The 27,985-nt window shown below is 41.6% G+C and overlaps 1 protein-coding gene across 1 annotated transcript; it reads right to left on the reverse strand.

Annotated features, from left to right (window-relative positions):
• Positions 1-811: 811 nt before the first annotated feature.
• trim45 (tripartite motif containing 45) lies at positions 812-27,253 on the reverse strand. The gene is made up of 8 exons (XM_085135835.1): positions 26,225-27,253; positions 23,147-23,435; positions 22,729-22,874; positions 20,504-20,820; positions 6,731-6,860; positions 5,836-5,950; positions 3,663-3,789; positions 812-3,000 (listed from the first exon to the last, which is right to left on the reverse strand). The coding sequence occupies exons 1-8, from the start codon at positions 26,710-26,712 to the stop codon at positions 2,846-2,848; spliced, it is 1,767 nt and encodes a 588-aa protein (XP_084991961.1). The 5' UTR covers positions 26,713-27,253; the 3' UTR covers positions 812-2,845.
• Positions 27,254-27,985: the final 732 nt, after the last annotated feature.

The raw sequence follows: 27,985 nt of genomic DNA on the forward strand, positions 1-27,985 counted from the left end.
GTCTGAGTTATGAGTCCAGTCCAGTCTGTTGTTCAGATGAACACCAGGGTACCTGTAGCTGTCCACAGCCTCAATGTCCATACCTTGGATGTTCAGTGGTTGCAGTGGAGAATGCTTGTGCCTGCGGAAGTCTACCACCAGGTCCTTGGTTTTACTGGTGTTGATCTGGAGGTAGTTCAGCTGGCACCAGTCCACAAAGTCTTGAGTCAGTCCTCTGTACTCCTTGTCGTCCCCATCAGTGATGAGGCCGACTATTGCAGAGTCATCAGAGAACTTCTGCAGGAAGCACTGGGTGGAATTGTGGGAGAAGTCATATGTCATATGACTTCATATCATATGTTTTATGATAAACTGTCTACCTTTGATAAATTAAATATAGGCCACTTTTTGACGTGGCATATATTTGTCTTTGTCTTTTTATTTGTTGCACCAGGTCCATATTAACCATTTACCACATGGGCCACTTTAGGGCACAACCAGACCACACAATCCCAAAAGCACCACATTTTTGCCAAAAACAGCCCATTGCTGCTTGAATGCATGCATTCTGTCCAGACCAGAAGGTTGCTGCTGAATCATTGCCATCCACTGCCCACCCTCCCCTGTTATCAGCCTTTACAATCTGCTGCACTGACCACAAAACAAAAAAGTGACCTAAGAAGCAGTAGCCCTCTAAATGAAATAATACAGATGTATTATATGCAAAACAACATATTCATTCCTAAATGATTCTATATGTAATTTTCAAAAAATAACTGAAGCATGATATAAGTGACAAAAAACCTCTTTATTAGATGTAAACAAGTTTTAAAAAAGTAATAATAATACAGCACCAGGAGAAGTTACCTGCTAATACATCCAGATGAATGTGTAAGTCAGAGTCTGATGGAAACACTTCCTGATCTCAGTGTGTGACAGCTTCTCTGTCATTCTGCTGATATTGGCCCACAAGTAGAAAAATTAGTTGTAAATTTCATTTTTACAACTTCATATTGAGCACATGCTACGTAAAAGTCATCATGTTCCTTCCACTCAAGTGCAACATGCATGTTGCATTCTGAATACAGAAAAAGTGGCTCATTATAACGCTCAGAAAAAAAACGAGTCTGTATTCTAAGCAGTGTCTGTCTGCACCTTCATGGTCACAGTGCTTTCCAGATAAAGGCTTGAAGCTTGCAGGAGTTGAATTCCTAAAGACACTTGAGGAAAAAACCTTTTGTGTGAATATTTTAATGAGTTTCTTTCTTGTTCCGGTAGCACTAACAGCCGTTGAATATAAAACTGTTCACATGCACACAGGACAGGACAGATGCTGTGGCTTGCAAAAACAATCACGTTTGCATTTGGAACAGCGAATGAATCTACACTTTGGATGGTTTCCATGCAACGGCCTTTCCTTACCTTATGGATTAGCTTACAAATTAATCATTGAATCAAATGTTGTCGAGCAAACGTATTTTTGCAGTACTTGGCAGTAGTTGTGCATATAATGATTTCCTTGTAGCTACACATGTTTTATTATTATTTTTTAACAAAAATGTATTTATCTACCTGATTTAATACTTAGAAATAAAACTTGAGTAGGCTGCAATATGTAAATTTGTAGGAAATAGTTATGAATTATTAGTAATGCTATGTGTAATCACCTGTTTTGTGACTATTACATACAAATAATCCAATAAAAGGCACAATTATGACTAAGTTGTTACTAATGAAGACACAGTAGGTATTGTTATAATACACAACTATTTGGAACTCAAGTAATTAGTCAATATTTATATGACAAATATTCCCGTTATTCAAAATTAATCCCTGTCTGAAATGAGCTGTTTTAGCTCCTTTCCCTTGCCCTTCAAGCTAGCTTGTCGTCTGATTGGCTACCCCTCGTAAACAGCAGGTTTGAACAGCAGGTGGGCGGGGCTGCTGTGCCCGCAGCCAAAGCCACATCCATAGGGGTATCTGCTGTCACTGACATCATGCAGAAACAAGAGTAATAAAAAAACCCTGAAGCTTGAGCTTTGGCTCACATGATCAGCTGTTAAAACATTGATCTCATTATTTAACATAAGTGTCCATATTTGTAACAGCACTGTAAGGAGATGCATAAAAGCATTTCTTGACACATAGACTGTTGTTCCACTACCTTATACCTCATAACAGTTACAATAATAGTTACATTATTTCAGAACTGAAAGAACAAAGGAACTATAAAGAAAAATCCATCAAATTTTCAGTCATTTTTTGCTGTCTACACAGGCAAGGTACCATGTAGGGAGTGTTGGTGTACCATGGCTATATCTACGAAAGTATATTTAGGATTACTTCCTCAGACTGTTTGATATAAAAAGACTGTTGATTCTGGCTGTTTTTTTTTTTTACTGACCATTAAAATCATGAATCAAAAATTTATTTTAGCACCTCAGAACTTCCGAGCTGATTAAAAGGTTAAAAACTTGTAAACTGTCAGCTGTTGCTCTGCTTCCTTTCAGCAAGGCTTTAAACACATTTCTGTGCTGCTGTGATCGATGCTTCTTCTTTCTCCTTTCTCCTCCAGCGTGAGCATGATAAGCCGACACATAAAGGCACTTTTACACTGAGGACTGTCTGTGTCCCTTGTTAGTCTCTAACAGCTGGCTGGATACTGTATCACATTAAGCCTGACATGCAGTGACTCTGATGTCCTGCCTCACTAGGTTACTTTCACTTCCCTTGTCTGACCTTTTCAAGTTGGTCCAAGGTTTACGCCGACAACCTCAAGGTTACTTCCCCGCAGCTCTAACCTTTCCATTTCTGCCATCTTTTTATGAAACCGCATCGTCCTGACAGGTCTCAACTCTGCGTCGCCTCAGAGCTCCACAGTTCGCAGGTGGCTGCGAGGGGAAACGGCAGCCAGCACGCTCTGGGGCAAACACTCCGACTGCTCCGTGGTGCTGCCACAGCAAGACCAGTGAGGCTTCCCGGGATGTCCTTTATGACCATGACCGCAGCCTTTAAATCCTCCTGCAGTCAGGCGGACATGTAGGAAGACAGACATTCGATGGCAGATGAAATGATGAGAGACAAAATACAAAAGACTGATTTAAGCTCGGCCAACATTTTTCCTCATTCGTTGCTTACAGGCTCCTTTAGACAGAGATTTTGGAGCTGAATTATAGCAGGTGTGGATAGAATGATTACATCTGTACGTTAATTATCGCCAGCCCATATGAACATTTGCTTTTCCAGTTTATCAGTCTGTAATAGATCTACGTTTACCTACATTTACCACAGTGGCTTTGAACATATTTCAGAGTGTAAGTAAATGCAGAGAGAAACAATGATTTCCATAGTGATGGGAAACATTTCAGTAACAGCAACTGTCTCTATTTAACTCAAATTACACACAAAAGACATGTGTGATGCTAAGGAACTATATTTCAAACATCTGCTGCTTTTATGAATCAAATAACCTGAAATATAATAGAACACAGAGAGTGTAAGGAAAGCTGGTTTAGCTTAAAAACACAAAGTGCACAGATGATGGTGCCGAGATCCTGTGAAAATCTTAACTTAATTTTGTTCTTCATCTGTGTGTTCTAGTCAACAGCACAGTGTACCCCAAAGTTTGTTCACTGTACACTTGCTCCTTCAGACAGGACATATGAAAGTTATCTCCTGCGTACCTGGCATGGTTCCCGGGCAGCCGCAGCGAGCCTCTTTGGCTCCTCCGCTGGAGCAGAAGGAGCAGCAGTGAAACGTCCCTCTGTGACGCCTGAACTTCCTCTTCACATTCAGAACAAATGGAGAGCCCTGCAGAGACAGACAGCACAGAGGCAGTCGACCAGTGTCGGTTGGCACAAGAGCCGTTACAGGGATTCTTCTTGCTTAAGGACAACGTTGTGCATAATAACTTGATTTGTCAGGAGGATGTAGAGAGCCCTGAAGTGACGAGCTGTGCACTGCTAGCAAGGCCACGGCTCCGTCTAGCAGTGAGCTTATTATTTCAATAATTCATATCTCAGCTGTGAAACGCAGCTACTGTTTTCAAACTGTTTCGACAGCGGTTATATTTTTGTTTCATGTAAATATTATATAAAGAGGAAACTAATTAGACTCTGCAGGTGCCTGGCTGCGAATGGTGTGGCGTACAGGTGACCGACTCCAGCCTGAGGACGCCACCTTGTCTTGGTCATGGTTTCCTAGACGAGACGGGGGCTTGTCCTCGGTTTTTCTTGCTTGGCGGTTATTTTGTGTGTGTGTTTTTTTTTTTTTTTTAGTGTGTGGGGGAATTTTTTCTATAGATATTTTGGGGGCAGATTTACTTACAGTGGCTATTTTTTGTGACATTCAAATGCTCTGTAGTGCTTGTAAAGCAGAGCTGAAGGCCCCTCTGTGTGCAGAGTTGGTGGACAAAGACGTTCGACCTTCACAGAAGGAAGCTGCAAGGCAGCCTGAGGAGGCCACAGCCAGAGATGGGCAGTAACGCGTTACTGTAATCTGATTACTTTTTTCAGGTAACGAGTAAAGTAAGGGATTACTATTGCAAAAACGGTAATTAGATTACCGTTACTTTCCCGTAGGAACGCTGCGTTACTGCGTTACTAAAACCGTGATTTTTTTTGCGGGTCTCATGACAATGATGTAAGCGAGTGCGACGTTCGTGACAACAGCTGTGTGCAGATCAACAGTGGATCATATATCGAGTGCGGGAGAGAGTATGAGCGTGCAGCGTTTAAAGCGTGGAAGTACTGACCTTACTTTGGGTTTGATTCCATAAAAAGTGACAAAAACATTAGTGTCCGTTGTACGTGGGACGAAAACCCCTAAACTTCCAAGCAAGCACTGGGAGTGCGCTACGACATAATGGGAAACTCACAGAGAAACTCGCGGATTCTTCAACTGACTCCTGCAGCACACCTGCACCAGGGTAAACCTCCACCTACGCCACTCCTGCTTTACAGGTGAAAATAGAGCAACAGGACCGCTAGTCTTTGATGTTATTTATTTTCTGCTGTGTTTTACTTGCATTTATTTGAAAGACTGAGTGTAAACACACAAAAAAAATAAATTATTTTATGTGCTGAAATGTGCAGAAAATAGGTTTGATTGTTAAACTAATTTCTTCCAGTCAGAGAATGTTGCATATAATTAAATCTTTGCTTGATGCATAAAGTTAAAAGATTAAAACTAATAAAACAAGTTTTAAAAAGAGACTTTTCCATTTGATTACATTTTGTATGATGGATTATGCAGAAAAAGTAGAATTGGGCTGAAAGATCTATCACTTTATCACCTATTCAGGTTGTAAATCGTGTTTTTAAAAAGTAACTAAGTAACTAAGTAATTAATTACTTTTGAAAATAAGTAATCAGTAAAGTAACGGGATTACTTTTTTGGGGAAGTAATCAGTAATTAGTTACTGATTACTTTTTTCAAGTAACTTGACCAACACTGGCCACAGCAGAATAAGGGTTGCCCATGAGGCCGAACCAGGGGCGGATTCAAAGGTCGTGGAGGTTGCTGGCATCCTTGCTGCTGGTGTCTGTGTGGAACCTGTGTCAGGTATATCTAGTGAACATCTTTGGGTAATCCCTTTATATCAAGGAGGTGATGGCCTGCATCTCTGTATGAGAGCGTCTGAGTTGGAGATCTCTAAATATCTAAAACTGATCACGCCATTTCATGAAACTGAAGTTGGTTCATGATGTTTTCAAGTGTACAGCAACCGCACTGTGTTGACTAAAGCAGTTTTAGCCTCTTTTGTTATAGTGTAAACTCTCTTACGCCCCTTAGACGGGGCGTAAGAGAAACAAACCAAATTACAACTTACAGTCTCGACACTTTAGTTTAAAATACCTTGACATGTTCGGCTTTGACACAAACCCACACAGAGTACGCTCCTGGCTGCTGTGGTGTGTATGACACACTGTAGGATCCGTCACTGTTGTCAGTCACAGTCGTCTCAGCTTTACTGATGGAAAATAAAAAAACATTTTATTAATAATATAAAATATCACTTTAAAACCGCAAATGATAGCACATAGATGTAAACGGCTCTCAAAACATCAGTGCTGGATTCTGAATCTGCTCATTCTGAGAGCATGGATGACCTGTCCGAGCTTTGAGTCATACTCTGATGTATATCAGCCTCTCAGTCTGAAGGTTAACTTATTTCAGACATCCAAAACACCAGTGATCACACACACGTGCTGACTTTAGGTAATAACTCAAAGACATTCATGGATGCAGACGGCTGTGCTGGCAGATACTAAACAGATACTAGCCTTCCTGATATTGCTGCCCTTGTTTTCAAAGTTACACACTGTTTGATCGTGAATGTGAATAAAAATGATTCATGTGATGTTACGGAGGTCAAGAGTGTGCCTCTTTCAACCCAAGTAACAAAAATAGCACAGCACTCAGGCTTAGAGCACTCTACTCTACCCTACTGTTGACCTGTTCTGAGCAGCCGGGGGTGTCACACGGCCAAGAAAAAAAAATCTTCAACAGCCTTGACACTGAAGCTGCTGTGTGCTGGCAGCTGCATCTCCTTCTTGAGAGTTTTAAAACCTCACATCCATTCAGTCACATGATCAGTTTTTTTTTTTTTTTTACACTTCAGCAGTTAAGTTTCAAAAAAACGTTTATTTTTTTTTAAACTAAATGTGTCTTCTGTGTGATTTGCTGAGTCAGAAATGCTCAGGGAGTTAAAATGCTGACCAGGCACGCCACACGCTGTCCCCCCACTCACCAGTTTTTCTTCTCTGTGTGAACGACGCTCACGAGGACGTGCTCTCCACCTCGCGCCAACTGTTCTCCAGCTGAGTCTCGGCACACCAGGGTGAAGTGGCCCAGCTGGCCCTCCGTGCCTTCCTGCAGGCCTGGGACCAACACAGGGTTAAAGGTTAGAATCCCGCTTGACTAAAAGTGTACCACGGATCAACACAAGGCTGAGTCCTGAGGTTGCTGAAAAAGCACGGCCGTCCCAAACTGCCACAAAGTTGCCTGTGTCATTATCATTTACCTAAATTACAGCTCAGAGATGTAGCCCATTAGCGAAAAGAGCACCAGGACCAAAGTACGCAGTCATAACTTGATGTAGGGATCCTCCATAAACTGTATATAAAAGATTACCACTGTAACATAACACACTGGTTTTGGACTCAGCACTCTGAAGCCTGTTCACTGTTGTTACTGCTGGAAATTATGTATATTTCTATATTTTTAGACCTAAAAGTTATCGTATTCAGAGGAAAGAATGGTGCTCTAAGTTATCAGCTAAGGCTGTATGTCACAGCGGTCATATTTTTATAGATTTCTACTAAGAATCACCACAAGCACAGTGCAGAGGTCAGGTTTAGGGGCTCACTGCTGGCTCAGCCACACTAGAATAAAAGCAGAATGGCAGTCTGGTTGTGACCAGGAAACAGGCCTGTGCGATATGACCAAAATCTCATATCCCAATATAAGACATTTATCGTCCTGACAATGATATATATCACAAAAATTTTACATTTTCTGTAAATTCTGTGAATCTCGGGCAACTCGACTCGCGTGAAACGTTTTCAGCTGGGCGTCGTGTACCTGGAGTCGTGTTACATAAGTTGAAATGGCCGCAATTTTCTTTGTATTTATTACACCTGACAGCTCTTTTTAGCTTCCTGTCCGTAAACACTCTTACAAAACATTTCATGTGATTCAGTTTATTTTGAAAAATCTCAACAGGCTCTTCAGTTTTATTGTGAAAGGTTTATGTAAAAAATAAACAAGCGGACGGCAGAGTCAAACAATGGTTTTACCGTCGTTGTTGCTAATGGCAACGCATAAAAAGATGCGTTGCCATTAGCATGCGCATGCTTGTCTGTTTGTATTGTGGTTATATTAAATATAAGAGAAAGATAGAACTTAAGAAATCCTACACAGTGACCATCAAAATGATGAATAATTTTTGCCGTAAACAGTTTATTTTGCGACACCACGAAATGGTAAATGGACTGGTTCTTATATAGCGCTTTTCTACTCTTTCTGAGCACTCAAAGCGCTGTACACAACTTGTACATTAACCCATTCACACCCATTCGCACAAGCACATCTTTCTAAGTGCTTTCTAAGTAACATTCACACACACATTCATACTCCGATGGATGCATCGGAGAGCAATTTGGGGTTAGTATCTTGCCCAAGGATATTTGGCATGCAGACTGGGGAAGCCAGGGATCGAACCACCAACCTTCCAATCAGTAGATGACCTGCTCTACCACCTGAGCTACAGCCATCGTTTGTTTCAGCCACCCGAAACAAACGATAGTATAAAATGAAACGATATACATTTTCATATCGTCATCCGATATATATTGTTACATTGAACAGCCCTTCCAGGAAAGGTGGTTAATAATGGTGATGTCATTTAATTGTTTTATTTTTATTCAGTGACCAACTACAAATTCATAAAGCAGATGACTTGTGATCAGAAGCTGGTTATCTGGTGGGAGGTAACGATGCTCTGCAGTAACTGCCGTCGAATTTTGAATGGCAGGCAGACTGACACCACTCTGTGATCAAACAGTCAATCTGGGCTGATGAGCACAACTTGTCTGCATCTCTTTGCACTAGCGGACTCAACTGGTTCTATTCTGGTTTCAGTCCTATATAAAAGCAAGGACACCGAGCACCATAGTCACATTTAGCATTTTGCCACTGAAGTGCTTGTCCTGAAGCAATTACGTCACTATTTGTCAAGGAAATTTTAAATTTCACACTTCAAATCTACGAGCTTCTGAGTGGACTAAATGTAAGTTAATGTGAATTTTGTTTATCATCATCATCATCATCATCATCATTGTTTATTTATATAGCACTTTAAAAACACACAAGGCTGACCAAAGTGCTGAACAATAGAAACATAATAGATACCATAAGAATAATAAATACGATAAAATAATAAACATAGCGAAAACAATAAAATAGTCAGTCAACCACTGAGTCAAAAGCCAGTGAATAAAAATGCGTTTTCAATCTGGATTTAAAAACCAGCACTGATGTCGATTGCCTAATGTGAAGAGGAAGATTATTCCAAAGTTTAGGAGCCACGATAGAGAACGCTCGGTCTCCTCTCAGTTTCAGCCGTGATTTGGGGACTGAGAGCAACAGCTGCTCAGCTGACCGGAGCGAACGAGTGGGGACATAGGGCTTCAGCAAATCAGACAGATACGCAGGTGCCAGACCATTTAAAGATTTAAAAACCAATAAAAGAACTTTAAAATGAATCCTAAATTCAAATGGAAGCCAGTGCAGGGAGGCCAGGACCGGAGTAATGAATTTTGTTTAATGCAAACTTCTCTTCATGTTCACAGGAACAGTTTTGCAACAGGTGGCAAAAGATTTGTGATTTATTACAGTTGATTGCCAATTGATCCCCGATAGATTGCATGTAGTTGACAAATAGACCCCATTCAATCAAAACCTGACAGAGAGTAGACTCTGACTTTGCCTTCTTGCCATTTTATTGCTGTCTTGATGCACCCCTGCTGCTTTGAAGACAGCAGCTGATGATGAGCTGCCTTTGAAATGGTTGCTTTGAAGTGCAAAGCAATAAATTTAGCTGCGCTTCAGTCTCCAACTACTGTCCCTAGTGTGACTGTAGCATGAAGCCTAGGAGGCAATATTTGAGCTACAGCGCCTGTGTCAGCACACCTGTCAATGGCCCAAACTATCCCAGTGTCCAAATGAATGAACTATAAAGAAAATCACCAACCATACAATTTCTATGATGGTTTACACAACCTATCAGTCTGTAAACATGCTTTTTCATGCTGGTACGTTGGAGCATTTTAACCTGGGAGTTTGGAGGCATCTTGTTTATCAGTTTATTTATGATATGTAAAGTTTAAATACATGGACACAACCTCTTCATATGCAAAGATTTCACAAATGGCAAGAGCACACAGACACACAAACACCCAGAAAAGATGTTTCAAGGTAGAGAAAAGTTGATAACAGTACAAAGAAGGACAGAAAAACCTACAAAGAATAAATGAGGCACTTTATCATTCAGACATACTACGACATTGAGACACCTGGACATTTGTCTTGTGCCTCTACAGGTTTCAGTCACACAGATGCACGATCACCATCTCAATACAGCCCTCCGCTGAGCGCTTACGCAGGTCAGTGTCCAGATGAACGAACTGCATGTGGAGGGGACTTCAGGCGCAGCTGGACTTCAGCATTGTCGAGTTTCTCAAACACCTCTGCGTCATTATTTAGCATTTCATTAACTTGTTCCGCTGTCTCATTCAAGATATTCATCAGCTGTTTCTGTCGTGTTACAGCGCGCATCACCTGTGTTCACTCCAATGATTAATGCCGCTTTGCGCCTGTTCGTCAGAGTCCATTAGCAGTTTGATAACAAATGATCCCACGCTGTGTTTTCATTTGTTATTATTCAGTGTTTTCCAGCAGCTGCAGGGAGAGCTGTTTGGATGCTAATGGAACTAACTCCAGCGGCTCCTTCACTGATGATGAATGGGAGTACTGGTTAAGGGGACGAACTGCCTTTAATAACGGTGCAGCTCTATTGCGTTACGGGACTCCTGCTGAAGTTGAAAAGAGTTGTGTGAGAGTGATCTCATAGTTACTTTTCATGTTTCAGGCAATTGTATACATATTGTATTGTGTACAGATGACTTTTGCAATTAATCTAATCTCAAACTGGAATTATTCATCATTTGGATCATGATGATCACATGCATGTTTATGTGCCCCCTCTGGCACTTGGGCCTGTACACCCAGCGTGTGCAGCAGTGGGGCTGAAGCTGACGACCAAAAGTATATTTATTAACAAGACTTCTCATTTGAGACTAGGGATGGGTATCGTTTAGGTTTTATCCAATACCAGTACCAAACCGGTACTTTTGAAACGGTGCTGGTGCTTAAACGGTGCTCGAACCGGTGCTTAAACAATGGAAAACACAAAACTGATCCTAAAACCTCTCATGTTCAGCTGTTTTTTTGTAAAAAGATAACAATGTTAGCCTTTTCTGCTGCTATAGGGGATATATGTCATCACTCTTGACTGGAAGCAGTGCTTAAACAATGGAAAGAACAAACTTTGTCCAAAAACCTCTCATGTTTAACTGTTTTCCACTTTTTCTTTGGTCATTTTAGCCTTTTTGGCCAGGGTGAAGGGAGTATCTGCCATCAAACAAGAAGACAGCTGCATGTAGCTACGACGGTGTTTGCTGTTCACCTTACATGCATTAATGTAATAACGTGGTTAGCCTACTCAGCGTAAATTACACACGGACAACATTAAGCTACTCACACAGAGAAGAACGGCTGCTGCTGCATCATCATCCGTCATCATTTCTGCTACACTGGCAGGGCTAGGGGCCAGGACTCTACTCTTCGGGTTTTTGGGGGATGTTGCAAACTCCGGGTCCGATAACAGGCACCACACCCGCAGTAGACGTGCACGATGTGAGGTCTCGCAGCAAGCTATCAAATACGGTGCATTTCTCGGCTTTTAACAAAACGCTATGCATCGCCAGGTGTTTCATCAGATTCGAGGAGTTACCTCCTTTGCACAGTATCACCTTAAAGCACTTGTTGCAGGCTGCTGAGTTTGCATCTTTTGCTGTGAAGTACAGCCAGACTTTGACCGCTTCGCTTTGGGCATTTTTAATCTGTAGCTCTGCTCTAAAAGAACGTACGTACCTGGGCCCACCTACTACGCTCACAAAGGTAAAATGATTGGCTAGAATCCAAAGTGTATGACATCTCAGGAAAAAAAAAAAAGCACCGAAATAAAACACCGAAATGTGCACTGCTTTTCGGTCTGGTTACTACGGTTTATGTCAGCACTGGTGCCATAATGGCACCGGATACCGGTACCCATTGCTTTTTGAGACGCTTTAAGCAAAATGGACAGGCTCCAGTTCTCAAATATTGATGTGCTGCTTTTCCACATTTTAAATATTTGTGTTATTATGTTGGTCAGGAAAACCCAATTACTTAAAGACGTCAATGGACACCTTTTAAATTGCTTTAAGTAACGAAAATGACAAAGAGAATTCATGAATACACACAGTGTCAGGGTTTTTCCTGGCTCAAACTGGGCCTTTGGGGGTGAATACACAATGGGAGCATATACAGGGAATATACAGTTTTCATAAGACTCTATGCAAAAAGTAAGAACACTGCATGATTAATTAGCTTCTGACTGACTGCAAGGTCAAGGAAGCTCAGATCAACACCCCTCCACCATTGTGCAGTTCCAGAAGTCTTGTGGTCTTTTCTGATGAAACTTTGCAAACCTTCCAATAAAGTCATATTTGTTTAGTCTTTTTCTATTTGTACTTTTATGAATTTTGACACGTTAGCTGAGGACTGAGATGTAGCACTCAGGTTATTTTTCAATTTCTCCAAGCAATGCACGAACATCCTGGGAAAACCTGGAACTGTCTTGAAGGATTTCCACTTGTCAATAATGTTTCTCACTGCAAAATGATTGACTTTGAATTGTTTGGAAATACATTTATAACCCTTCCCAGAAATACCCAGCACTTCGGAGTAGGGATGGGTATCGTTTAGGTTTTATCTGATACCGGTGCCAAACCGGTACTTTTGAAACGGTGCCGGTGCTTAAACGGTGCTCGAACCGGTGCTTAAAAAATGGAGAACACAAAACTGATCCTAAAACCTCTCATGTTCAGCTGTTTTTTTAGTAAAAAGATAACAATGTTAGCCTTTTCTGCAGCTATGGGGCATATATGTCATCACTCTTGGCTGGAAGCAGTGCTTAAACAATGGAAAAAACACAAACTTTGTCCAAAAACCTCTTATGTTTAACTGTTTCCCACTTTTTATTTGGTCATTTTAGCCTTTTTGTCCAGGGTGAAGGGAGTATCTGCCATCAAGCAAGAAGACAGCCACATGTAGCTATTATGGTGTTTGCTAGTTCACCTTACATACATTAATGTAATAACGTGGTTAGCCTCCTCAACGTAAATTACACACGAACAACATTAAGCTACTCACGCAGAGAAGAACGGCTGCTGCTGCATCATCATCCTCATCATTTCTGCTACACTGGCAGGGCTAGGGGCCAGGACTCTACTCTTCAGCTTTTTGGGGGATGTTGCTAATTCCGGGTCCGATAACAGGCACCACACCTGCAGTAGATGCGCTCGGTGTGAGGTCTCGCAGCAAGCTATCAAATACGGCGCATTTTTCGGCTTTTAAAAAAAAAAACGCTATGCGTCGCCAGGTGTTTCATCAGATTTCAGGTGTTACCTCCTTTCCACAGTATCACCTTAAAGCACTTGTTGCAGGCTGCTGAGTTTGCATCTTTTGCTGTGAAGTACAGCCAGACTTTTGACCGCTTCGCCTTGGGCATTTTTAATCTGTAGCTCTGCTCTAAAAGAACGTACGTACCTGGGCCCGCCTACTATCCTTGGAAAGGTAAAATGACTGGCTGGAATCCAAAGTGTATGACATCTCAGGAAAAAAAAAGCACCGAAAAAAAGCATCGAAATGTGCGCTGCTTTTCGGTCTGGTTACTACCGTTTATGTCAGTACCGGTGCCATTACCGTTACCCATCCCTATTTAAGACCCTTTAAGCAAAATGTACAGGCATTCAGCAGACTCCATTTCTCAAATATTGATGTGCTGCTTTTCCACATTTTAAATATTTGTGTTATTATTAGAGATGGACCGATCCGATATTACGTATCGGTCCGATACTGACCCAAATTACTGGATCGGATATCGGCGAGAAATAAAAAATGTAATCCGATCCATTAAATATCAAAAAAGCACATCACAAAACTTGCTACACGGAGTAACTCGGCTCATAACTGTAGCACGTCGCAGCAGTATGCATCACGTGATAGAGCGGATGTGCGTATTTGTAGCCTCGCTAGCAAACCAGCATTTCATCTCCGAGGAAGTTTTCCCAGAGAGAAGTAAAGCAAGTGTGTAAGTTCATCTCTGAATGTTTGTAAAGCGTTCCCATGTTAAGCTTAACAACAGATATATGGAGCGACTGCCTCTCTCTCTCTCTCTCCTGCTGCTACTTCAATCGTGAAACTGCTTAATGATCAGCTGATCGGCTTTTCTGTCATGAGTCTGTCTCTCTTCTTTGTTTTTGGCCCACTTTGCACCAGAAGGAGGAAACCAGCGGCTGAACAACAGCAGCACTATTAAGCTTGATAAGCTGTTGTTAGAATTTATTTAATATTACTTTCTAGACCAGGACGGCTGGTAACTGTGCAGGGGCGGATCTAGCAAAGTCTAGCCAGGGGGCCGATAGGGCATGAACAGGGAAAAGGGGGCACAAAGACATACTTTTCTTTCTTGTTCTCATTTAAAATGTCTAGCTTTTAATAAATAATTATCTGACTCTTACACCCAAAGTTTTAATCTGATGTAAAATACATAGAAGTCCATTACTGTATATAGTAACTGTTAAGTCTAATATACCCTAGTAAGCTATACTACTTTTTCCTTTGGGAAGATACCATCTGTGCAGTCTGCAATTCTGTTGAAGAAAGATGTTGAATCTATTTAATTATTCTTGAAAAATAATTTCTTTCTGTGCATTTTTCCCCTGCATCAAATTAAATTTGATTACATCGATTAAGCATCATGAGCTGGAGGGTGGGGGGTGGTTCCCTATTTTTTTTTTGCTGGGAGTTTGCAACCTTATTAGTTAGGTTGCTTGATATTTCTGCTAAGTACTCTTTAAAATACCAGAATAGGGAGGATGGAGCAGGTTTACGTTTATTAGATTGATCAGTGTTGCTGAACTATGAAATATTTTGGGTATTTTTTACATACAGGTATAACAGAATAGCTTTAGTGTTGTTATTTATTTAAACTTGAGTATAAACTTATACAAAATGCAGCAAGATATTAAAAAAACGTTTTATTGATTAAAAAACACTATATCGGATTCATATCGGTATCGGCAGATATCCAAATTTATGATATCGGTATCGGTATCGGACATAAAAAAGTGGTATCGTGCCATCTCTAGTTATTATGTTGGTCAGGAAAACCCAATTACTTAAAGACGTCAATGGACACCATTTAAATTGCTTTAACTAACAAAAATGACAAAGAGAATTCATGAATACACACAGTGTCAGGGTTTTTCCTGGCTCAAACTGGGCCTTTGGGGGTGAATACACAATGGGAGCATGACTGGTCTGCATATACAGGGAATATACAGTTTTCATAAGACTCTATGCAAAAAGTAAGAACACTGCATGATTAATTAGCTTCTGACTGACTGCAAGGTCAAGGAAGCTCAGATCAACACCCCTCCACCATTGTGCAGTTCCAGAAGTCTTGTGGTCTTTTCTGATGAAACTTTGCAAACCTTCCAATAAAGTCATATTTGTTTAGTCTTTTTCTAATTGTACTTTTATAAATTTTGACACGTTAGCTGAGGACTGAGATGTAGCACTAATTTTTCAATTTCTCTAAGCAATGCACGAACATCCTGGGAAAACCTGGAACTGTCTTGAATGATTTCGATTTGTCAATAATGTTTCTCACTGCAAAATGATTGACTTTGAACTGTTTGGAAATACATTTATAACCCTTCCCAGAAATACCCAGCACTTCGGACTAGTAAATTGCCCAAACCGCTGCTTTTCTTCCTGATGATCAGTGGATTAGATTAGCAGCCCCTGGTTAGTATGGACCTTCTTTATTCCTATGGAAACAGTAAGAGTATGCTTAGCTTACTGATTCCTTGGTGAAAGGTGGAAACCTCTTCTTGGGCGCCAGAGTTTTTATCTGCATGCAATATATTTAAATGTCTTTACGTTAGATTTTTGCAGTTATTTTTTTAAATAACATCTTCCCATTTTAACCTAAACACTGCATTTCAGTGGAGCCTAAGTTACATATAGCTTAGCTAATATGAGCTGATACTGGCCTATTACAGATTTTTATCATTATCAACATATAATTATTTCTGATGTACACCAATATTAAAAGATTTAATGCAAATAAAATAAATAGGGAGTGCTGAGAGGGTTGTTTCATCCAACCTTTCAGCACTCTCTTCAGCACATATAAAGTGGCATTGGCGCTGAGCGGACACAGGGGTAAGTTAAGTGCGTCTTGACAGTAAATTGATTGAACATACGGTTGCATTATCTGTGAATCTCTGTTCGTCTTCTTACTAAGCTGAGTACTAGCAGCTGTCACCACTAAAGACACAGCTCTTCTCACCCACAATTCACCTGTGCTGCTCAGTCTTGCAGTCCATTTCAACACTTCAAATCTTCTTTTTGCACAAAGAGGGGATAATCGTTGGTAAGCCTCTGTGATGTCCACTTTCCTATACTCAAGACTGAAACCCGAACCCCTAAATTGAGAGTGTCACACTGTGTTAAACTGATTGCAGTCAATTTGGGAAGAATAAACAACTTAAAGCTGGAAAAAGCTCGTTTATCTGATGCACTGATCCTCAATCTGGAGGAAAAAAAAGTAGAAGCCTTAGCAACCGACGTCAGCCCAAAGTAAAGCTGGATAAATGAAGAGGTCGCTGCAGGGACCAGAGAGCTGTGTACGGCTCTACATCTAATGCAGTACACACAACTTTAATACAGACTCAAGCAAGCCCGCACACAAACGGACTGCCTGACATCACATGGCAGACTGACTCTTTGGCAAACATTGGCAGCGGCTCTTGGATACCAACGAGACTCAACAAAGAATTCCAAATTTGCTTTGGTTTCCCATTTATCACAAGTAAACACTGCTTTAATCCGAGCTCTGGGACAGAGAGAGAAACGCTGCTACAAATCTCCTGCTTGCTGCGTCTGCATGTGTCTGGTGGAAGGATGGGAACTGTGGCAGTACCTGGGTGCTTTTTTGAGTAATGAATAACGGCTGCAGTTTGCATAATCAACTGATGCGCAAATGATTATTTCTACAATAACAAACGAGGTGATTTAGATCACACAGATTGTCACAAGGAGAACCTTTGGGCATATTTCTGTCTCCTCACATTAGTTTTCTGATTAACTGTTAACTTACTAAGGACAGCAGTAGAAGCAATCATTTAAACAAAAGGAAAAGCAAGCAAACCTTCCCCGTGTGCATGCTTCTCCTCTATTATAAAACATTTTAACACAAAAGGAAAGTCGTAAATATTCTGTCGCTCAAAAGCTGTCCTGTACTTTTGCTGATCCCCGTTCCTCCAACACTGCATGCGTCCCTGTTATGTTTGTGCACTGCCTGCAGGCCTCTTCAGTCACCTAAACATTCCTTCACTCCAGAAGGAATTTCTGCCTTTAAGCCAAAGTCCCCAGAGACAAAACAACAGTCTTTATGTGCTGCATGAGTCTGTACTGTCGTCTCTGCCTCACACCAACCTTCGGTCTCTAAACTGATGTGGCTAGAAAAACGAGTTCTGAGTTTAAATGAATTTGCTTTTGTCACTGTTACACACTCTTTTAAAATATTACTCCGTTCATGTGACTCTCAGCTTCAGGTCATCTGGTTCCTTGAATATAAAAACAGAAATGCCTAAAGCTGTTTTCATGTTAAAACAAAGCAAACGTCATCTGTAAAAGAGTCGAGTTAGCTTTTAGCAAACTCAAAGCTAAACTTACAATACTGTGCAAAAGTCCTGATGTGGACTCAGTGGAAGAGTGGCTGTCAAGAAGCCATTTTCAAGGAAGGGAAACGGGGAAAAAGGCTAATGTAAGAACTGGACTGAAAATCAGATCTGATGAAGCGATGAATCTAAATGAGAGATTATTGGTTCAAATGGTCGTCGCTATGTACAGAGGAGGTCGGAGGAAAGCTAAAACAGGGTGTGCTTACAGGTTTATGACTGCAGTTCAGCCAGTGGCTTTTGGAAACTTGTGGAAATGAATGGAATTATGAACACAGAAAAGTATCATCACATTTCTGATCCCCAATGCAGTACAATTGGGAAAGCGTCTGATTGGGAATGGTGTCATTGTGTAGCAATGACACAAACAGTGCAAATGCAGTATGCATACCTGCATAGAAAAACATATTATGCATCACTATCAGTCATGGATGGGGCACCCACAGCCTGACCCTCAACGTTACTGAATTTCAAGCTTGTGAAAATTGTACAAACTCTATTTTTTCCTTACATACTGTATTTTCAGGGGTATTTGTATGTGTTTCAATAAATCACTGTACCCATTTCCAATTTTCCTAGCAAAATCTAAATGGAAGATGACGCAAGACCTGTGCATAACAGACACACAATAAAAAAACAATGGTCATAATGATGATGCAATGAGTCACTTTAGGCAAAGACTGTATATAAAAGACGGACACAGTCACTATGATGACTTGTTTGTAGATTAACGTTTTAAAACCTTCAGTTTGACATTTTGTCTGTTTCTTTAAACTTGGCATGAATGTATTTGGGTAAGAGGGCAGCCCAGGAGATAGTCTGGTTAGCATGGTGTTTGTAATTTACTGAGACATTATGTGGGATCTGTCCACCTAAAACATGCTTTAATCATATTTACTGTCTTTTTTAAAAAACCTGAATTCGGAATGACACAAAATGTCACCCAAGTATGACTCAAAACAGGCTAGTTAGTCACAAATTTTACCTTTAACACAATTAAAATGGGTGACTTGCATAAAAATCCACCTGCGTGGTTGTCATGCAGTACAAAAATTTGCCACAGAGACCAAAACAAGTTTTTGTGGCACGCTGTCAACATGTTTACTTCTGCTCTAAAGATGGGGAATTTAACATGGAGGTCTATGGAAAGTGACTCATTTTTGGAGCCAGCCTCAAGTGGCAATTTGAGGAACTGCACTTTTCTGGAACTTCTGTGTATGCTGCATCTTGAAAGTCTTGAAAGTGGCTGATATGGTTTAGGGCAGGGGTGTCAAACATCTGGCCCATGATACAATTATATCTGGCCTGCAACATAGATTCATATGTATATATTAGGGGTGCAACAATACTCGTATCGATATTGAACCGTTCGATACATATGCATACCGAACCGAAAGCACTGTATCGAACAATACAATTATTTTATTTAATTATTTTATTAACGTTTCTTCTGACGATGCTGTCTGTATTGAGCGCTCAGTGGATCTGCGTTCGACTACTCCACCTAGGCTGCACTGTCAAGTGCAGATCCACTGAGCGCAGCGCAAGCTAGCAAGACAGAAGCTACGCTTGTTGCAACATGGAAACTGCCTCAACGCTACCCGAAATTAAACCTCCCCCACCCTCATTCAGATCTGGCATTTGGAACTATCTTGGTTTTCATGTGAAGTATGACCCTGAAGGTAAGCGCGTCATGGACAAAAGTAAAACAGTATGTTGGATGTGCCACGCAATGCTCAATTGGTGGGAACTAGTGCGTTAGCGCAGTTAGCTCGTTAACGTGTTGACGCTGTCCAGCCCCAAGCACGGGGTGATCCGCGGTAACTTGTTAACGGGAATTTGCCGCGTTGTGGCGTTAACGTCATTTCAACGAGATTAACGCTGACAGCACTAGTGGGAACACAACGAATATGACTGCACATTTACTCCGACATCATCCTAGTGCAAAGACAAGTGGAAGCAGACAAAAACAACAAGCACGCATGCTACAAACTTTACCCGAGTCATTTAGACAGCCGTTAGCACAGGATTCTCCTTATGGGGACCTGATATGTTTAATATGCTGCTGAGAATATAGCCCAGAAGAAGTGTATAGTATAGCTTTTATTTTGGAAAGAGACATTTCTCTGTAATAAACTCTTTTCCAAAGATGAGTGATTTCTTGATCAGATAGATTTATTTTTCTTTTATTATTTTGTTGTTTCAGCAACATTAAATTTAAAAACTACTTTTGAGTAAAAAGGCATGAACATTTTTTTGTATCAAAAAAATATCGAACCGTGACACCAAAATATTGAACCGAACGGATCCGTGAATTTTGTGTATCAATTCACCCTAGTATATATGTATATTAATGCCCCGTCAGTATGTGGGAGCCGAACATTCAGTCCTACTGAGAATCTATGAAGGCAGGGGTCAGACTTTATTTTGATGGGGACACCATGCGGCCAATAATATGCAGGCAGACAAGGATCATACCATTATGTGAAATAACGAAGCAGGGCAGATGTTCCGAACACAGCAAGTGGTAGTGGTACAGGCCAGGTACAGAGGGTGTCGAAAAAAGTGAAGAAATGAGTGCAAATGTAAAATAAACAACATCTGGCTGCATTTCAGTGATATCGGAGACCTCAAAGCTCAGTGCAGAATTTATAAAAATAGGAGGGGCTAAAGTGATATCGGCTTAAATTTGTGGAGGGGAAAAGGTGTCAAACTTGTCCATAGCACAGACCAACAATTGGTTTTATCGCCTGTAAAAACACTAAAAAAAATACAATATGTACACGTGACCCTGAAACTAGTTTGCTGTGATTTATTTAAGAGTGTTATTGAAGTAAGTATGGATTCAGTAACCTTCTGCACACATGGTTGAAACTGTCTTTTACCTTCTCCTTCAATGGTGCACCTGCTGACATCCACCGTCTTAGAGTTGATTACCCCGACCACAGGGTAGCCCTCCACCTCCCCTGCGGGTTCCCTGGGTATGAAGGATATACTGCTGCCATCGTCAGGGGCAACAGTTGCTGGGTGGGGGTCATAACCCCTCTCTGCCAGGCTGGTGAGTCTTCTCAAGGTCACTCCTTTGGCACTGAGGATCTCAGCGTCAGACCCGCAACTCAGGAGCCGCTCTGCGAACTCCACACTGCCTCGGGTGTCCAGCAGAGCCTGCTGAAGCTGCACCCCCTGTAAGTGGAGGTGGTTCCTGATAAACAGAGAAGTTAGACAAGCAAAAGTTGAAAGCATTTCCTCACAATATTGTTGGTAGACCATCTATGGTTTTTGGTATCTGTGGCATGGCAGTGAATAATTACTGTATTACAATATTCATGAAATGAATGGATTGCTTATGCTTGTTTAATTCTGGTTCATTTTTGTTTGATTAAAAGGTTATGATCAGTTCAAAACATAACACACAAAATTAGCTCTGTTTCAGGAGATTTCAAACGCACTGGGGTGGCAGTAAATCAACAGCTTCACAAAATAAGAAACACTTTTAAGTCCAGTGAAGACAACATCCACTTGGAATCAGCTAAAAAGAGCATTTGGACATTAGACAAGACAACAGCATCGATATCAAACACACTGCCAGTGAAACTGCAGCTGCTCAGCTTATTGACTTTTTATATATACTGGCACAAAAATGTGTTGAAATGGATCCACGAACACTTAGCAGAAGATTTCCTGGGTTTATTTTCTGGGTCTGACTTTATAATCTAAACACTGATGAGGTTGTAATACTAAAAACAAAACAAAACAAAACTGTAATAACCTGTTAATCTTAACCACAACTTTGGCGACTCTATGTCATAATCAGTAACTACTCGGTAAACTATTCAGTCCTGGGGTGGTTCATTCATCTTTAGGTAGTGCGAGGAAATTGATTCATGAACAGCATTGTGTCCTGCTGTGGCAATAAGCTCCTGTCTCGTCTTGAGAAATAGCTTTGGGAAAGGTAATGATATGCTAATTAGCCATCTATGCATTTTGCTTTCTCAACTAGCCATGTGGCGCTACGGTGGTTAAAGCACAGTATTCTGATGAGAACTGTATTTTCTAAAAACTATGAGGTAGAGACTGCCACTGGAGGAACACCAAAATTTCATGTTTTATTCATAATCTAATGCAGACCTTCCCAAAGTGTGGGGCCCGCCCCCCCCGCACAAACGCAAAGCAGGAGATGAAGCATCGCTGAATATGTTTCCAAACCAACTTCATTCTAAGCCAAAGACTAGAAAATATGGTGAAGCATATCTTTCCTTTGGTTTCACCTGCATAAGTGCTGAGGTAGGTCTCCCTGCAGAATTGGCTTTCCCCTTCGTCTGGAGCACACGCTGGGCTCTTCAAATCACAGACAAACAGTATCCCACATTCTTGATTTTTACTTCACAAACACTTGTTGTAATGACTAACTACTCCTGACATTTTGGAGATGTTAGCTCTTTATACAGTAAAGTTACAGTGGGATACAAATAACATCAGGCTGATCCTGCCACGATTTGTTCCCCCGGTTCAAATCACGGGCAAACAGGATCCCACAGCGGTTTATGTTTTTAAACCCATTTTGCACAGAGAGGCATTTTTTGAAACATGTATTGATAGCAATGTTAAATATTATTACACAGGAAAAAAACAACTACATGTAAAATAATCACACCGTGACGTCTCTGCCTTTGTAAATGGAGGGACAGTAACTGCGTGTAAAACCTGAAGACAGTCAGATTAACAGTAACAGTAACAGTAACAATCTCAGTTTTCGGTGATTTTCAAAAATACCCGTGTAGGTGTGGACGTAGCGTAAAAGAGTTAGTAGTTTATTTTATTACTACCTGTAATTTATTGCAGATTACTTGTATTTGCTTAATTGTTTACTAAATGTTTGAGGTGTGAAATAAACCGCAATGGAGCAAAATATGGGTGTGTGTGGTTGGAGGATGTGTTTGTGTTTGTGCGTGGGGGGGGGGGGGGGGGGGGGGCATTTTTGTAAAACAAAGGGGGGCCTAGCAAAAAAAATTTGGGAACCACTGATCTAATGTAATGTGGGAAACCCAGGATCTAGAGAATCGTCAAATCCCCGCTAAGTTTAAGCTGGTCAGTATGCATGTTTTCATACCTCCGTTGGACTCGGAGCTCCTCCAGACGCCGCAGCAGAGACAGACAGTGGGCCTCCACTGCGCTGGCGTAACCTCGTGCGAATGCCCTCACCTCATTGGCTGTGGCCTCAACTCGTGCCTGCAAAGTCTCCTGAGATGCTTCCACCTGTGCCAGTGGAAATGTATATTATAGTTCTAAAAGCTGATACTGGGTATTTAAAATAATAAGCTTAACAAACTGTGCCAGAACAGGTTTTCAGAACGAGAATGTGGCTTTTTTTCTCCTCTGAGGTGACAGCGGCAGTGCCCTTTGTTTAACTGTGAGCTACCCAAATTTCATGCCACTTGTTGTAAACATGAAGCGCAGGCAACGACAGAAGGTATTGGGACACTGGCTCAAAAGTCTGAATATCTTCCCAATAAAATGGCAGTCTTCACCTTCTGCAGTGACTCCTCCAGTCGCTCGAGTCGGGGTCGAAGGTGCACGTTAACCAGCTCTCTGATGCGGTCCCCATGGCGATCGATAACATCACGTGTGGGGCAGCAGTGGTGGTCGCGGTGCAGCGTGGCGGCACACTCCAGGCAGACGGGCAGGTCGCAGGGCTGACAGAAAAGCCGCAGCTCCTGTCCCGGGTGCAGGGTGCAGAGGACAGGCCGGACCAGACGACCACAAGCCTTCAGCTCCTCCAGAGCCTGAACGGAGTGAGACGCTGTTCGCTTCTGCCGTCTGAGGACACACAGACATATGAGCACATCTTTAAGTCAGAACACAGATCTGGATTTCCCAGGATGTCTGCTACTGTCTGTGCAGACAGTGTTAGTGTGTTAGTGCAGAGAACGGCTCAGAATCCATCTTGAAGACATACGTAAACAAGATCAGTTAGTGATGAGGAAGAACAGAGTAAAATACAATTTAAACCTCAGTCTCTTCAAAGCAGAATATATATTTAAAAAAAACCCTCAAATTTCCACTGTAACTGACTGCAGTGCCGAGAGTAACACAAAACAGCCTTTAATAAGTCACGCCTAACCATTAGTGTTGTGCCACTGTCAGGACAAACACAAAAGACAAACAAACAAATAAACAAAATATCCAGTTGAATAAAAGTATCTGAGAAAACCACCATCAGTTCCTAATATATACAAAGTTTATGGTCTCAGCCAGTAACTCCAGGGGCCTGTCTTGATATGCGTACTTGTGCGTACTTGCGTTCTTGTTAACTCGTGATACGTCATCAGTCGGAGACCAAGTACTGTTCCAATTCAAAGTACGCGAAGCCGAAAACGCAAAAAATTTCCGGATGTGTTCTCGCTCTGCCTGTTTTATCGAGCATGCATCGGTGGTGACTTGTGTGTACTTGGTACAGCTAAATATCCCAGAATGTAGGGCTGCTCAATTAATCAATTTTAATCACGATTACAATCTGGGCTTTCAACGATCATTAAAAATGACCGAGCCGATTATTAGCCCCTCCCTCGTGCTTTACTCTCGCGCTGCTCCGTGTGGCAAATCGAGCGCACCTCTCTGCATTTTGAACACGTGTCACAACAATTAAGAGCAGCGGTCTCCAACCTTTTTTGCGCCACGGACCGGTTTATGCCCGACAATATTTTCACGGACTGGCCGTTAAGGTGTCGCGGATAAATACAACAAAATAAAACTAGTACCGGTACCGAAAAAAAGAAAATTTATTCATAACACACGTGAAAAGACCCAGGAAAACCGAGTAAAGGATAAAAACGATAACAAAATAACGCTGAAAACCGATAAAAACCCTGAAAACTATACATTTCACACCTGAGCCTCAACTCTCGCGGCCCGGTACTAAACGTCTCATGGACCAGTCCGAGGCCCGGGGTTTGGGGACCGCTGATTAAGAGGACCCGAGGGAAGCTCGGAAAGCTAAGCAGAAGTTATTTGGAGAGGAGAGTGACTGCTGTTGGTTGAAAAGAGAGGTAAAAAAAACTTCAGTGGTGTGGAAACATTATGGGTTCGCGGAGTCAGACGTGGATCAAGTAGACATAGTGTGTAAACTTTGCTACAGTGTCGTAGCCACAGAGCAACACTGCAAAGTTCACTAAACATAGATGTTTACATTTTTCATTTATTTTTTATATTGCAAACATTTGCACTGTTATCAGTATTTGCACACTATTTTATATTATTTTTTGACAATCTTTAAAGTCATTATTCAATACATTGTTATTGTTAAATAAATATTGTCAAATAATCGAGATCTCAATTTCAGTGAAAATAATCGTGATTATCATTTTTGCCATAATCGAGCAGCCCTATCAGAATGCATTTAGTCCAAAACCCAAATGCAGCAATGGCAGAGGAGCGCAGCTAAAAACCTTTAAATATTACTCTTTCTGGGTCACAAAATAAACTTTTAAGTTATTTTCAAGCGAGAATGTAGCTGTGTAAACTTCAAAGATCTGCTCAATTTATCAAGATATCAAATATTTCCAAACGTGATCTGATTTCGGAGACGTCTGTTACCAACCAGCTCCATAGCAGACCGGGAGGTTGAGGATCACAAGAGCCGTTGAGAACAGCGGACTCCTGGCACATCGTTTTCAGAGATATATTTCAATTCAGAAGGAAACATTTTCACCGGGAACAAAAACAGCATGTTAATACGTGGAGATTCTGAAGGCTGCTTCAAAATGATCAGATTATATTTTAAATATTTGTTCAGTTCTCTTCCAAACCCCAGCAGCTGTCTATTGTAATTTTTGAGTGTCCACTAAAATAAAAATAAAAGCCTTCTAACATCTCACCTGTTATTAAGGCATACATGTACACAATTTTTATTAAAAAAGATTTTGCTACTGAGGTTAAACGTGATATATAAGTCACTTAGATCATTTCTAATTGTTAATGTTTGGTTTATTTCAGTGTTTTATTTGTTCCTGGGTAAATCGGTTTGGCTGAGATTTAAGTTAAGCTTCATAACATATTAATGACAGTTAAATTAAGAGGGGACGGCAGCAAAAACTCCTGACCTGAGACATCATCAAGTACGCTGGTGTTCCAGTTGTACAAATCGTGCGCCCATGATCGCGTTCCGTACTGGCGTGCGCTCTCGGCAAACCCAGACTTGCGTACTTGAGAATTGAGAAAGGATCCAATAAAACATGCTGCATAATTTGCAATTTTTTGTCACCAAACAGCAGAGTGTGCTTTTTGACCTCTCAGGGCCACAGTAGCCTAAGATGCACAGCCTGACACTTTAAAAAGGAGATCTCAAAAAGGAATGGATGACGTTTTTTGCAACAGCTATCTTCCATTTACAGTCTGTGGAACAGACTCAAACGAAAACCAAACAGATTATCAAGCAGTAGAAGTAATAGATTAAAAATTTTAAACACGGTGAAAACCTAATTTAATACATTAACAGCAAAAAACAAACAAACAAAAAACAGTATGTGGGATGTACGAAGGGATAAAGAAACGGAGCTAAGGCATAATAGCAAAACAGAATTAAAAACTAGCCTCGGAGCTAACTGTACCTATGCGCTTGGCAGCAGAACTCGCACAGGTTGACGGAGCACACCTCGCAGCGGCTCCCAGCACCTCCTTCTCCGCACAGGTCGCATCCCAGCGGGCCGTCCGTTTCCAGGGTCTCCACGAATACTTCGTCCAGCGCTAAGTGGTCGGTACTCAGCCCGACGGGCCCGGACGGAGGGAGGTCTACCTCTGAGTCACAGTCAGGGCAGAGCACCGTGATAGTGACGGCGGGTCGGTCTGCCTCCAGTGGTTTGTCCCGCTTACCGCCCTCCGGAACATCCCGTTGGATACGTGAAGACACCGAAAACGGCTCCAGCTGAGCGATGCAGTCAGAGCAGAACGTGTGCAGACACGGCAGGATTTTAGGGTCCCGGTACAGGCGCTTACACACCTTACACACCGCTCTGGGATTCACCAACACGTCGCTCTGCTCGCGTCCAGAGCTCTGTGCTCCCTGCTCCGACGTTTCTTTCTGCTCAGACTGCGACATTGTTCAGTTTGGGTGATTTCTGGAGCAAGAATAAAGGGGAAAAAAACCCCAGCGAGTTCGAAAAAGTTGTCAGAGCTGAAGGAAACTTCTGTATAATCCCCTTTCTGCATAATAAATCACACGTTTTCTGCACTTCGCCAACCCACACCATTCATTAATTAAAAGGCCATTCGAAAGCTCCACTTTTGATCATGAGAAGTTTACTGCTCCATGGGACATTTGACACCTCTCTCATTGGCAGACCAATAGGAAACCTCTCCCGGGCTATCCGGGGTGGTCCAAAACTTTACCGAAGTCTTCAGCACAGTGTGGGGCTTTGACTGCCCCCATCTACTGGCAGGACGGTGGAAGATATATCCACTCACTGCCTGCATTTAAACCAGCAGTCCCCCGGGCCACGGACCGAGTCGTTTGTTACCGGGCCGCGAGAGTTGATGCTCGGGTGTGAAATTTACGGGTTTCATGGGTTTTATCGTTAACTCGGTTTGCCTGGGTCTTTTCCCGTGTTGTAGTTGTGTCTTATTTTGAAAAAAAGATTTACGTTACCATAGCGACCAGAGAGCATTAAGGGGCAGAGAGAACGTTACTCTTGATGTTGTTGGCGCATTTCAGGAGGACGCTGCTAAAGTAGTTACACAATTACACAGTGAATTCGCGTTTATTATTTACAAAATACCACAGTTTTTGTCTTGGTTGTATCATTTTTTTGTTGTATTTATCCGCGACACCTTCACGGACCGGCGCCGGTCCGTGAAAATACTGTCGGACATTAGACCGGTCCGTGGCACAAAAAAGGTTGGGGACGGCTGGTTTAAACTGTTGTAAATGACCCGTCGTCCTATAATCTGTGGAACATACAAAATTACCTTTTGGGACAATGGCATCAACACCAAAAATAGCTGGCTGTGTTTACAGCATGGCACCAGCATTTCTAACAACTGATTCAGTTCACCCGAAGAAAAACATTAAAGAAGCATAATTACTTAGAAAAGAAGAAGAAGAAGAAGCCACATTTAACGCAAAGGAGGAAAAGGGAGGAGAGATTGTGAACAATGTGTGAGCCAAGTTTGTTCCAGTTTCGAAGTGCTGTTGCTAGATGACAAACTAATCTTAAGGAAGTGTTGCTCACACTTCTCCTTTTCAGTCAGCCTCAATAGTGGAGATGTACGCGATTCCTAAAAATCGGTGTGAAACATGGATGTGTGAAAACGTTTTGCACATGAGATCTTGCTGAAACACAGTAAAGTCGAAATAAAATCCAGGAGCAGATAAA

The sequence above is a fragment of the Neolamprologus multifasciatus genome, chromosome 16 (genome assembly GCF_963576455.1).
Source record: "Neolamprologus multifasciatus chromosome 16, fNeoMul1.2, whole genome shotgun sequence".
Lineage (NCBI taxonomy): Eukaryota > Metazoa > Chordata > Actinopteri > Cichliformes > Cichlidae > Neolamprologus > Neolamprologus multifasciatus.

Bases quoted from the DNA above. Each gene is read 5' to 3' on its own strand.
- trim45 (XM_085135835.1), bottom strand. From the start codon at position 26,712: ATGTCGCAGTCTGAGCAGAAAGAAACGTCGGAGCAGGGAGCACAGAGC. The intron at 5,951-6,730 runs GTGAGTGGGGGG...ATTTTCCATCAG, and splicing joins CACACAGAGAAGAAAAACTG to TAAAGCTGAGACGACTGTGA. The intron at 3,790-5,835 runs GTATTTTAAACT...CTGTCTCTGCAG, and splicing joins TCAAAGCCGAACATGTCAAG to GGCTCTCCATTTGTTCTGAA.